Source organism: Papaver somniferum, chromosome 1, assembly GCF_003573695.1.
Source record: "Papaver somniferum cultivar HN1 chromosome 1, ASM357369v1, whole genome shotgun sequence".
NCBI lineage: Eukaryota > Viridiplantae > Streptophyta > Magnoliopsida > Ranunculales > Papaveraceae > Papaver > Papaver somniferum.
In genome coordinates, this window is record NC_039358.1 from 220,930,166 (window position 1) to 220,943,179 (window position 13,014).

General features: G+C 36.2%; 3 protein-coding genes across 3 annotated transcripts; 2 read left to right on the plus strand and 1 right to left on the minus strand.

Annotated features, from left to right (window-relative positions):
* The first annotated feature begins 2,893 nt into the window (after positions 1-2,893).
* Positions 2,894-6,362, plus strand: LOC113337211 (uracil-DNA glycosylase, mitochondrial-like). The gene is made up of 7 exons (XM_026582915.1): positions 2,894-3,251; positions 3,346-3,563; positions 4,046-4,204; positions 4,289-4,319; positions 4,964-5,099; positions 5,407-5,490; positions 5,915-6,362. Exons 1-7 carry the CDS (start codon positions 2,930-2,932, stop codon positions 5,979-5,981), a joined length of 1,017 nt encoding a protein of 338 aa, XP_026438700.1. The 5' UTR covers positions 2,894-2,929; the 3' UTR covers positions 5,982-6,362.
* A 250-nt stretch (positions 6,363-6,612) lies between these two features.
* On the plus strand, positions 6,613-10,030 carry LOC113316466 (cation/H(+) antiporter 28-like). The gene is made up of 3 exons (XM_026564642.1): positions 6,613-7,094; positions 7,361-8,371; positions 8,626-10,030. The coding sequence occupies exons 1-3, from the start codon at positions 6,852-6,854 to the stop codon at positions 9,889-9,891; spliced, it is 2,520 nt and encodes an 839-aa protein (XP_026420427.1). The 5' UTR covers positions 6,613-6,851; the 3' UTR covers positions 9,892-10,030.
* LOC113316471 (zinc finger AN1 and C2H2 domain-containing stress-associated protein 16-like) lies at positions 10,021-12,345 on the minus strand. Its single transcript, XM_026564645.1, has 2 exons — positions 12,154-12,345; positions 10,021-11,098 (listed from the first exon to the last, which is right to left on the minus strand). Exons 1-2 carry the CDS (start codon positions 12,250-12,252, stop codon positions 10,352-10,354), a joined length of 846 nt encoding a protein of 281 aa, XP_026420430.1. The 5' UTR covers positions 12,253-12,345; the 3' UTR covers positions 10,021-10,351.
* Between the last annotated feature and the right edge of the window lie 669 nt (positions 12,346-13,014).

Consider the following 13,014-nt stretch of genomic DNA (forward strand, 5'->3'; position numbering starts at 1 on the left):
GAAAGTTAAATTATGGAGTCTGTAATTTCATAGCTCTCCAGTGAGATTAAAACTACTTATGCAACAACAAAAAAATTACGAAATTTTAGGATATTGATACAACTGCAGCATTGTAACTTAAAATTAGCCTCGTGACATAATTTTACTATATAACCAAAAATCTACTTGTTGATCCAATATGACAAAAGAAAATTTACTCCATCGTTCATCCCCAAAAATCTGACACACATCCAAATTCGGTAAATGCCTCAAATTCAATTTCAGTAAATTGATTCAAGTAGCTTAATTTGTTATAGGGAAGAAGCCAATGAGTTGGCGCGCTCACATTTTAACAGCTTATGTTAATTCTAACCATATATCTGATACTAGTCCTCTCTTCCTTCTTGTATTGCTCATCTTTTAGATGAGTCTTCTCACTGCATGTAGTTGTTTTTCTCTTTTTGTTGGTCATTTTTTATCTTTTTACCTTCAAAAATATATATACATAAAAATAAATAAATAAATTGAAGTAGTCCCGCTAAACAAATCATGGGTATAGTAAAACTTTCTTAAAATAATACTCGTTAAAATAATAATCTCTCTAAAATAATAAAATTCTTTAGTCCCAATTAGGCTTGCACAGGTTAAATTTTCTTCTCGCTAAAATAATAATCTCTCTAAAATAATAATTTTTTCGGTCCCAAAGCTATTATTTTAAAGAAGTATTAGGCTGGGTTTGGTAATGCTTTTATTTTTCCAAAAGCACTTTCAAAACCTATATATGTCAATAATTTTTGAAATTGATGTTTGGTAAAAAAAATCAAAGTGCTTTTTACCCAAAGCACTTCCCAAATTCCTCAATTTTCAAAAGCTGGGGAGGAGGAGCTTTTGAAAGCTACAAAAGAATAAGCTTTGGTCCCACCTAAATTTAATGATTGATTTATCTTTTTTGTCCTTATTTTATTTTATAAATGACAAAAGTTACCCTTAAACTTATATACAACCAATTTTTTATTTCTTATATTTTAGTCTTTAAATATTATTATTTTTTATTTTCAAACTATTTCATTTACCATTTAATTTCATTTATCAATAATAAAAATAAAAACAAATATTAAATAATTATTTAATTAATTTTAGTTTGATTTTTTGTTTGAAAATTATATATATATTCAAAAGTGGTGCGTAAGTAAAATAAATTTTTTTAACAATCATAATAATAGTTACAATTAGTAAATTTAATAATATATATATTTATATTGAATAATGAAAAAAAACAATTATTTTTAAAACCAATAAAATCGAATAAAACAATTTTCAAAGATATGTTTGTTTTTGTCATTTGCTACAACAACAATTGTTGAATTTGATATTTCACTAAACACACTTTGACTGCTTTTTTAACCTGGCTTGATTGGGGTATACCCAGATTAATTAGGATATACCCAAATCTAAATGGACCTAGTGCTCTTGCTAAGGGGTGGTCAAAATTGGTGATTTTACTTTAATACCCTTGAACTAATTAACTGAAAATTAAACCCTAGAATTTAAAAACTCTAATCTTCCCTAATCTCTCTTCTCTAATCTCTCTGCTCTTTCCCTTTATCTTCTTCGATTTCTTCCATCAACCGAAAATCTTCAACATTGATTTTCCAACATTGGTCGGCGAAAAGAAGACTCTAAGTGATGTCTAAACTTAAACCCATCATTGTGTTGTGTGATTTGATTGTTATATAATTGTTATATTAGGTTAGAGATCAAAAATTATGATTTTTGTGTCTTCGGGCGGCAATGTCGTGACATGCATATCTTGCCGACTTTTCATAATAGCCATGGCGACTGTAAATTTTTTCAACAATCGGTAAGGTATTTTTTGAAGACCTTGCCGACTAATAAACAGTCGGCAGGGTTTTTTTTGAAAACCTTGCCGACTAATACATTTATCTCAATAGCCGGAGGGTATTTTCAACAGCTGACAGGGTATTTTTTGAAGACCTTGCCGACTTTTTTTCTATCGTCTCCTGTATGTCAAAAAAAAAAGTCGTCAAGGTCTTCATCGTCGACCTTGCCGACTTTTCATACTTTCAGAAAGTGTTGATTTCTGATCTAATTTTGAGTATGATTTCATACAACATCTTTGCAATCCCCTCTTTAGAAGTGTTAAGGTAGTGTGCTTTCATTTCCGTTCCAAAAGATTTTCTCAAAACAATTTTTTTTTCCGTCAAAAACCTTCCCAAATAAGTTCAATCAAAAACAAAATTTCATAACTCAATTTCATAATTTGAGAAGTTTTAATCTACTTAATTAATTAACCTAATCAAAAAATTTAATGTTAATTAAACAAGGGCATATTAGCCATTTAGAAAATACAAGGGTAAGGGGTGGCTTGGTTTTACTTCATAATGACCAGATTTTGTCTTATTGGATATACCTCAATCTCGCTAGGTTTTTTAATCAGCTTCAACTTTAATTAATATTTTACCAAACATCAAACCGCTTTTTCTCACAGCACAGCACAACAGAAAAATGCTTCTACAAAAGCTACAGCAATACCAAACTACGCCTTAGCGTAATTTCCCTTTCCTTGAAAGTACTACGAGTGGTAAATGATAAGGGATCAGTTTTCCTTTTTTTTTTGTCCTGGAACAAATCCAGGGTAGGCCAGAGCTGAAAATAAGGCAGGTTTTACGCAGGCCTGCCTGCCTCGACACAACCTGCACTAGGCAGGAGGGATCATATAAACCGGTATCATCACTTAACTTTTTTTACCAACGCACTATAGTGAATCGGCTGAAGTCCACGTCATCATACATCCCTGTTGCTAATCTAGTCATATACACCTCTGGATGCAAGCATAAAGATGATCTTATTCACGAACCCTATCTAATACCATACAGCATAAATCACCAGAACATTAAGCTAGAAATTTTCCCGCCATTACTCGCTGTATATGGCGGTAAAAATGAGTTCCTCAATAACACTCTCCTTATTCTCTCGAAATTTCTCTGCAATTTTCGCACCTCCATTAATGTCGTCGTCTTCCAAATCCATAACTGATTTTTTCAGTCCTCCTCCTAAACGAATCAAGATTTCTGAAACCCTAATTACAAAACCCACCACCATTTCTGCTCACTCAAAATCAGGCCCTGATAATGTTGATGATGGTTCAAGTCTTTCTGTTGAACAGAAAACCAAGATTGAATTCAACAAATCTCTTGCTAGAGCTAAAAGAAATCTCAAAATCTGCACTGACAGAGTCAACAAATCTAAAGGTATGTCCATTTCTAGGGTTTTCCAATTTAGGGATTTGAAAGGGTCTTCATCTAATTAAACTGGATTTTTCTTTTTTTGTTTTCATTTTTTCAGAGGAAGGGAAGTTTGTGAAGCTGGAGGAGTTATTGGTAGAGGAGACATGGATAGACGCACTTTTTGGGGAGTTTGAGAAAGCTTATGTTAAGACATTATCTACTTTTGTTGAGAAAGAAATTTCTGGAAATGTACCTATTTATCCACCTACACATTTGATTTTTAATGCGATGAATTCGACTCCGTTCGACAGAGTAAAGGCAGTTATTATTGGTCAGGTATATTAAGTGTTTGATTTTATTCTCGATTTTGGTGTTTGTTTAATGATCACATTGTGGGTATTTGCTAATTTTTTGTTAAAGTAGAGTATGAATGCTGTAATTTGTACGAGCCACTGAATTGTATAAGGTACAAACTTATATCGAGCGCAGTTTATGTAAATCTGCTAGTGTATCTTGAAATTGCATAATAGGTTCTAAGATGAGTGTGAGTTTGGAAATGAATTTGCTATCTTGAGGTGTACTTAAGAGTTTTTACATCTGGTGGGGACTTTTGAACCTACATTGCAGTGCACCATTAGTTACTTCCCTCTCAGAAGTTTAGGGAGCATTCTTTTTTTACCCCTCAGTTTTCCTTCCTTCAATTTCATTACTGTGTAATGCTTACGTCTGTTGGACTAGTACTACTTTTTGTAAGAGAAGTAATAATAGGGATATATTTTCTTCCATTTTGCGTCTGTCCTTATTGGATGTTTTCTCAGGATCCTTATCATGGACCTGGTCAAGCAATGGGTCTTTCTTTCTCAGTGCCAGAGGGGATTAAGATTCCTTCAAGTTTGGGGAACATATTCAAGGAACTTAAGCAAGACCTGGGTTGTGCAATTCCTACCCATGGGAACTTGGAACGGTGGGCATTACAGGAAAGTTATATTAAGCATGTATCGTCGAATAGTTGATTTAATTAAAACGAACTATTACTCACTTTAACTATCTCTTCACTGCAGGGTGTTTTACTGCTCAACACTGTACTTACAGGTACGCTACTTATGCTAATTGACTTATGGCATACATGTTGAGTTTTTAAAAGAATATGATTTTTGGTTGGCCACACACTTTATTTTGGGTTTTTCAGCTGAATCCAAAGTTATCACATTCAAGGAAGGATAGGAAGATTTTATTTCTACTTAGACCAAATATTTAAAATCTTACAATTGAAATCTTTAGTATGTTCAAGGCAAACCATATCTTGAATCTAGATATGCCTCACAAGGTTGTTGTTTATTCCAAATTTTGGTACTATTGATTTAGACCTAGAATGGTCGTATGAATATTAACCTTTTATGGTCAGTATAACTAGCAGTACAAGCATATGTTACATTCCAAGACCTTCGTATCTGTAAAATAAATTGTTCTTCTGAAAAGTTTGCTTGTCGCTGAGCCAGCTAATTTGTCATTGTAATATAAGCGCGGAGTACTTGACGTTGACCCGTGAGTTCTATGAAGGTGCTGGCCCGTACCTGGTGCTTGGAATTTGGTGTTTTACTGTATTAGAAAGATGTAATATGTCAAAAAAAAAGATCAAGTTTCCTCTTAAAGTAATATGCATTGCCTGAATATCTATTTTACAACCAATTACCAGTGCTGTTGTTATGACATTGTACTATCAATTTCTTTGGCAGTTAGAAACCATCAGGCAAATTCTCATGCTAAAAAAGGTTGGGAACCTTTCACAGATGCAGTAATCCGAAATATTTCGCTAAGAAAAAGTGGTGTTATTTTTCTCCTCTGGGGGAATTCTGCCCAAGAAAAGTCTAAGTAAGTTCTATTTTAAAGCTAGCTGGGTAGAGACTGAATTTATTTTACTCTGTTTTGGATGCATTGCAACCAACTCCGCCTGTGTAGTTTCTTACTGCACAGCCTGTCCTAAGCCAGGATAAAGGAGGGTAGTGATAGGTGTGGCGGACCAATGTTAATATAGCCGAACTTTCATACATTGAGACCCAAATAAGTTTATGATTTGGGTTTCATTTTTAGCCTACCCAAACATGTTTGGGACTAAAGGCTTAGTTGTTGGATGCATTGCAGGAGTGCTGTATTAACTGACTAGAAATATGTAATGCAGACTAATTGATGAGTCGAAGCACCACATTCTGAAATGCGCCCACCCTTCTGGTTTGTCTGCGAACAGAGGTTTCTTCGGTTGCAGGTTAGCTTCCTGTTTTAACTAGCTTTAAAATTGGAATCTTGATGTTAATATCTTCTCCATAAGGATTATTTGAGCACTTTCAGCTTCCATCTAGCCTATTTTGCTGTACGTTTTGCGTCTATGATATCCTCCGTAACCCAATTTGTTTCTAATCACTTTAGTTTGGACCGATTGATATGAGATGGTTTTGCATATTGTTCTTTGAGTGCCGTGGTCATTAAAGAACAAGGAATGATGTATAAGTCTCTTAGGATTAAGTCAGGATAATCTGATATGTAGGTTTTGGTCTTAGTCGAAGTTAATTGTATCCCTTGCTGCTTTGCTAGCATACTTTTAAAGAGTTAAACTACCAGTGGATCTTTTTTACCTGCGTTCTTTCTAACAAGATAAGTCTATTTACTTTTTCGTACAATTTCAATGGCAGGCATTTTTCGAAAACGAATCAGATCTTGGAGCAATTGGGAGTCCTCCCTGTCAACTGGCAACTCTAAGTTATTTTCTGGGTAGTGGGTATCACATTTTGCTCCAGTTTGGTTGTACTTGTACCTTTTCTAAGCCTTATTACGAAGCTCACCTCCAATGCTTGAACCGAAGACCTTGCAGAACTGAAATTTCCTTTTGATCTTGCCAAGCATAATGCAGTTTTAGTTAGTGTAACATTCGTGCCAGCCAGAAATGCCTAATTCTAGTCCAAAAACAGGCAAGAAACCTTTTGCAGAAGGACGAGGCACGGGATATGTCAGTAATATTATGACATGAATTTTTTCACAAAATCCTTGTAAATAACTAAGAAATGCAGGTTTCTGTTTTCCTATCTCAGAAAGATTTCCGCATTTTGAGTCATCCTCAAAAGAGACAACTGTTTTTTTTTATATTATCACACTGCATTGCAAGTGCAAAGCCATGGGAAGGCAAATTTTGCTTATTTTTGTGTGCTTTTACAAATACAGTTCAGAGTTTTGGGCCTATTGGTGGGCTGGACACAAGATTCTATTTTTCGCTAGTCTCACTTTGGAGTCGTGAGGCTGGCAAAACCTCTGTATTAGAACGAGAAACACTCTCCACCATTATTACCCCATCCCATGCAGAAAAATCAAAACCATGCAAACAAAACAAAAATAATCTCTCCCTCCCTCTCTCTCTCGTCTCTCTGTTTCTCTGTGTCTGTCTCTAAGTTTCAGCACGCAGTATGATCAAACAAGGATTTGTTGGTCGAAGAATCAAAAAGGATAGTCATATACGATCGATATCTATACGATTATTATTGCATGATATCATTGGTTTTATTACTCATAAGTTATAAGTTTGTGGAAGGAATATCAGAAGGTTAGAGTTTGAAACTTGGTATATATTAGAGCATCATGGATTTTGCCAAGAAACCTATTCCCCAGGAAGCAGTGGATGCGTTTAAAGGACCCCTTCAGGATATCGTAAACAATACAAATGCGTTCCTTTTTGGCGATCCATCAGATTGCTTAATGGCTACAGGTAGTACGTTAATTGTTAGTTGTTTCGGCGTTATGCTGTCTTTCTTCCTGTTATACCAACTTTTACGTCCGATCTCCCGCTACACCCTACAGCCTCGTATCATCGTCGAAATTGTGGTATGTCTAGTTCTTTCTTTAATTTTCTTTTTTTTTTTTTATATGGCTCTCAACTCATGCACAAACCGAATTCTCTTGACATTTATATTTACCAGGACCATCACAAACAGTAATAAGCATATCTTTGATAGTTTTTCCTTAGCTATTATGTCTTCCTGTCATTTCAGTCTCTATCATGGTAAATTAGTAATCCAGAACATTCTCGTCTTACGTCTACGGATGTTTGTGTGTGTTTTGCTAATATAGTAGTGGGAATGTTGGTGCAGGTAGGACTTATTATAGGAAACATCAACTTCGTGAGTAAGTTTCTGGGCATGGTTTCGTCTAACAGCTTAGCTTCGCTCACAGAAACAGGAATTAATTGTTATGCATTACTCTTAGGGCTAAGTTTTGATGTATCAATACTTGGGCATTTTCCGCGTGAAGCCATAATAGCTTATACTACTATATTCTCAACCTTCCTTGTGGCTGTTACAGCTGCACCACTTTTACATTTACAAAGTGAAGCAACAATGAATAACGAATTCAGTTTCGTACTTGCAATATCTCTAACCTTAGCGGGTACCTCTTCGCCAGTATTAACACGGCTACTCATTGAAGCAAAGTTCGCTAAGACAGACGTTGGACAGCTAGTTATCGGTGCGGCATCGTATACTGACTTAGTCACTATGATTCTTATCTGTGTTGCTTTGATATTCCAGCCTAACACGGCAGTCAAACATTCTAAGACCATAGTGGATTCATTGGCGCAGTTTACTTTTATACTGGTAATGGCGTGTTGTCTTTATTCAGTGATGCCGTCGATAGTAAACTGGCTGCAGAAAAGAAATCCACATGGAAAACCAATGAGACCACAAGACCTGACACTATTTGTATGTTGCATATGGTTATTGGTTGTCTTTGTAGCTGGAATTACAGGCTACAGTCAAACCATGATGTCTTTCATGATTGGAATTTGTTTTCCTAAAAATGGAAGACTGATGAGTATCATGGTCCGCAGGTTCCATGAGTTTATGAGAATGATTGTGTTTCCATTATACTTCTGCTGGGTAGGTGCAAATGCTAGTTTTAAAAATTTGAAAATCGACAAGGAGGATAATAACTACATATTCGTCAAGTTCTTCTTCCTTCATACAATAATGTTGCTCGCCAAAGTTTTAGGAGCTTTGGCTTGTGGTATTCTCTTCAAGTTTCATTGGCATATCTCAATTGCCATTGGATTGTTTCTAACAGTTAAGGGCCACCTTCATATCTTCATCGCCACTTTTGCCGTCAGTGTAAGTTGAATTTCTTCTTCCAGCTATTTCTTATCCGGTACTCCCTCCGTTTGTACAAGAATGTTGCTATCACTTTTTTATTTTGCCATTTTTAAAGAAACGAAGGTAATATTATATTCGTTCCTGCAAAAATGAAAAAATGATACTAATATTTTTGCAGAAACCGAGGTAGTACTATATTTATTCTCGCGCCAGATGTCTAGCTTTTCTTGCATATATTATAATTCACCATTATGTTTTTGATGTGCATGCAGAGCAAATATATGGGTACTGGTAGCTTCGTGGTGATACTATTACATTGTCTACTATCCATTTCAGTGGTTCCTTACTTGGCGAAATTCATTATCCAACGGGCAAAGATGGAAACTACATACCCTTTAATGGCACTCCAGTGGTTTGACCCTAACACTGAGCTACGTATATTGGTTGGTATCCATGGACACCAGAATGTACAAACAATGATAAACCTCATGGAGATTTCTCGAGGTAATGGTTTCACAAGTGTCTCAGCATACGTAACCGATATGATCGAGATGAACGACAACAATACTGCCATGTTCATTCCTGATGATCCAGAAGATGATAATCATCGAGGTGATGATGAACATCCCTCGCCTTTGCCAGAAACAGATGCTAATACCACGTTGGCCGATGAATCAGTTGTGAGCATGCGTGACGAGATTACAAATATGATCTTATCGTACGTAGAACAGAGCGGCGGAGGTATTAAAGTACACAGGTTACTCGCAATCTCAACATTTTTTAACATGCACCACGACATTTACAACCTCTCCAAGGCAGTTCAGGCTTCTTTGATCATTTTGCCATACCATAAGAATCAGAGGAAAGACGGAAAGATGGGAAACACACTCCACGGTTTCAGATACGTAAACCGCAAGGTGTTTAGACATGCACCATGCTCAGTAGGTGTACTTGTTGATCGTGGTTTAGGGAAAACCATCGAGAGAGGATCATCCGCAATCGTGGCCCTGCAGGTCGCAGTTCTTTTCATTGGAGGGAAAGACGATAGAGAAGCATTAGCTTATGCTTCTCAAATCACACAACATCCTGGAGTTAACCTCACGGCTGTCCGGTTCTTACAAGACGAAGAAAAAGCATTGAGCAAGGCAAAAAAGAAGACAGCTTATGCCAAGGCAATGGACGAAAAGGAATTGAATCTGGATAATGAATATTTTGCGAACTTTTATGAGAAACAAGTTGCATTAAGAAAGGTTGGGTATTCAGAAAAACATGTTGAAAGTGGCACAGAGATGGTTTCTATATTGAAATCACTGGAAAGCCAGCATTCCTTTTTCATTGTTGGCCGAGGAGGACGCGGAGGCAGGGTAACTTCTTTTCTGGAGTCTGGGGTTAGTGATTCAGAAGAAGCTCCAGATTTAGGACCCGTTGGAGAAATCCTTGCTGATTCTGATTTTTCTACCACAGCCTCTGTGTTAGTTATTCAACAACATTTTCGCGAAGAACTCGAAAAGGATGAATTCAAAATCATTCCTATGTAGTTGTTATCATTTGCAAACTTCAAAAGTCTAACAACACTTCACAAAATAGAAAAAATCAGAGTAGGATTAATAGGATATAGTGACTGTAAGTAATAGTTATACATATAATTCAGTGTTACTTTTGCCGTAAGCTTTTCAACTTTCTTTGCTTCTGTTATTTTGATTCCCACTTCAAAAGACCCCTGCTCAAACCCGCAGATTTAGTTTACAGTATCCCTGAAATGCAGAGTTTGCCTACCCAGGTGCAAAAAAAGAACTAAAAGAGTAAATAGTCGAACAATAACACATTTTTCTGCAAAGAACTTGTCATATTTCTGTTTCTGTTCTTTTTCCTACGAGGATGTAACTGTAAATGATCGAACATATCAAATGCCGATGAATCAATGGAAGCAGACACCAAAGAACTATACCAACAAAATGTTGACATACAAATACAATTGATGAATAAGGACCATGAACTCTAATTAATGGTGGTAGAGTTTCCCGCTCTAGAGGTCCCACCATGATCTTTCTCGACATGATTCACCAATGCTACTGGATCTCGGAAACCTCTACTGCACTTGGGGCAGACATCAATTGTCACCTTGTTAGCACCACCACTTCGATTTCCACGTTCGTGGGTTTTTTGTACATGCTGCACCAGAGCTGTGACAGTAGAGAACTTTGCCCGACACTGAGGACATTCTTCTGTTTGTCCACTGCTGCTCTGCCCTATCCCATCCGTAGCTGTTTTAAATGATGCCTTAACTGAAGAAGCTGCATTCATTAAGCCAGTGACCCATGTGGGTGATGATGACGTAGAGGATGAATTTCGGCTTAGTCTTGTACCATCCTTCTGGCTCTTATTCAAGAGATTCACGAAAGGGAACCCAGAAGTAGCTTTTTTAGGTCCTGGACATTGGTGGTCAGGCCCAAACCGATGCTTCAGACAGTGCTCAATGGTGCAGTCTCTGCATTTAATTGTGTTCGAAAATGTTAGATTCTCTTTGCATCTGGGGACGGGGCACTTTTTCTTCTTTGTTGCTTTTTCATAATTTGATGGGTCACATTCAGTGTTAACATGCGTCTCCCAAGTGATATTAGGGTCTTCATCAGGGATTAAACGGACTCCTTTGGCACATAATGGGCATATAACGACAGTAACGTCTTGCTTGTTGGCATTTGGACACTGGTGTTTAACAAAACTTCTATGTTCTAAACAATATACCTGTTGCAAATACGATAGAATAAAGGATAAAAATCGAGGAAAATGAAAAGGACTTTCAACTGAAAAGTACAAAGCTGTCGAGATGACAACGCTACTATATTAATACAAGAAAATTTTCCAAGGAGAAATATCCCAAAGTTCAAAACAACAGATCAATGATGATATGCAAAATAAGAACAAATGAGACAGTGGGTTACGACAGAATCAGCTCAAGATGGAACACAATTTTGATTTCCAAATTATAACAGGATGTCCAACCCAAAATCAAATTAACTTCTGGATTAGAATTTACGTATTGCAGTGAACCTAACACCTCAACTTAATCAGAGACATTAACAGGAAGTCCCACCCAGAATCAAGTTAAGTTCTAGATTAGAATTCAGGTAATGCTATGAACCTAATATCTCGGAGACATTAACTTAGACAGCTTAGTACCAAAATATGACAAAAAAACCACTCGAATGAAATAAAAGTGTTTTCGACTCCTTGATATCTATTTCCTACCAGATAGATTGGCTGGTTTGGGTTCTTCTATGGTCACGTTTACAGGGAAAACAAAAACACTGGAAAAGGGTTCATTTTGCATAATCCTCCCCCTAAACAAGTTCCACTGGTGGCGCATACTCCATCAGAAATGTAAGACATACAAAATGATTAACCTAAGCGATGCACCAATTTGAATGCATTCCACTACATCAAAGGGTTTACAGATGCCAATAATGTTATCCCTACAGCCTTTTTATACCCTATAGTTCCTCACTGATTCCTTAAAAACTCAATCTCAACTTAAGAACCCTAAAGATTTCATCTTTAAATTGCAGGATCTACTGGTTTAAATCAAACATTAATGGGTGTTCAACTCCAAAATTCCTAACCCAAGAAAACTAATCCAATCCTAAGAAAACCCCAAATTTCATCATGTTATAAACAAAGGCATCAAATTTACAAACATCTTGATAAGAATCAATTGAATCAACAAAAAGGGGTTCGGCAGAATCCTAAAATTTAGAGAAAAAACCCAAAAAAATTGGGAAAAAAGAGAAGAAGAAACGAACCTGATTACATCTGTCGCAGGTAAAAGGGAGGAAATCGATTAATTTACAATCTTCAACAGTGCAATGTTTACCTAGATCAGGAAATTCAGGGGTTCCCATGATTCTAGGTAAACAGATAGAAGATAATTCAGGAGTCTATTGAGGAATAGGAAGACTGATTCAGGATTTTTTTTTATGAATTCTAGAAAGAAGAATGAGAATTATATTTCCGCGTTGAGAGAAAGTTCAAAGAAAGCGGTTGGTGCATTACGGGCTTTTCTTACTTGGGATATGGCCCAGTTTGAGTTGGCTTTTCTTAGAACCATTTTTTGGGACCATGATTTTTTTTTTGGGACCATGGTTTTATTTTGGGTAAAGACATTAGAAGTAAATCTAGGTCATCCCTTATCTAGATATTTATATTAATACCTAAATTATCCTCCTGATTAATTTTGGTTGATGATTAGCTAGTGTTAATAATAGCTAGTGTAATGATTAGTGAGATGATTAAGTAAAAGATAATTAGTGAGATTAAAAAATCAGATGAGTTTTTTTTAAAGAAGTAGAATTATTGAGAGAGTAAAGTTAGAGAAGATGAAGAAGGAAAACATGAAAAACGATGGATTTTACCAACCACAACCGGAGAAAGGGTATTTGGGTACCCAGGTATGCTTCAAACTTAGATAATGTTGGTTGAATTGCTCCAAACTTTCAAAAAAATGAATTTTTTATATAAATTTGGGTCAGTTCGATTAACCATATGTCAACAACATGTAACCGAACACATCTGAAAGTGTAGTTCGGTTACCATATGTCAAGAACATGTAACTGAACACACCTGAAAGTGTAGTTCGGTTACGTTTTCCAAACACGCAGGTTACC

Excerpts from the sequence above, each read along its gene's own strand:
- LOC113337211 (XM_026582915.1), top strand. The coding sequence starts at position 2,930 with ATGGCGGTAAAAATGAGTTCCTCAATAACACTCTCCTTATTCTCTCGA. Across the intron at positions 5,100-5,406 it reads TCTGCCCAAGAAAAGTCTAA|ACTAATTGATGAGTCGAAGC; the intron begins GTAAGTTCTATT and ends TATGTAATGCAG. Across the intron at positions 5,491-5,914 it reads AGAGGTTTCTTCGGTTGCAG|GCATTTTTCGAAAACGAATC; the intron begins GTTAGCTTCCTG and ends TTTCAATGGCAG.
- LOC113316466 (XM_026564642.1), top strand. The coding sequence starts at position 6,852 with ATGGATTTTGCCAAGAAACCTATTCCCCAGGAAGCAGTGGATGCGTTT. Across the intron at positions 7,095-7,360 it reads GTATCATCGTCGAAATTGTG|GTAGGACTTATTATAGGAAA; the intron begins GTATGTCTAGTT and ends ATGTTGGTGCAG. Across the intron at positions 8,372-8,625 it reads TCGCCACTTTTGCCGTCAGT|AGCAAATATATGGGTACTGG; the intron begins GTAAGTTGAATT and ends ATGTGCATGCAG.
- LOC113316471 (XM_026564645.1), bottom strand. The coding sequence starts at position 12,252 with ATGGGAACCCCTGAATTTCCTGATCTAGGTAAACATTGCACTGTTGAA. Across the intron at positions 11,099-12,153 it reads CCTGCGACAGATGTAATCAG|GTATATTGTTTAGAACATAG; the intron begins GTTCGTTTCTTC and ends TATTTGCAACAG.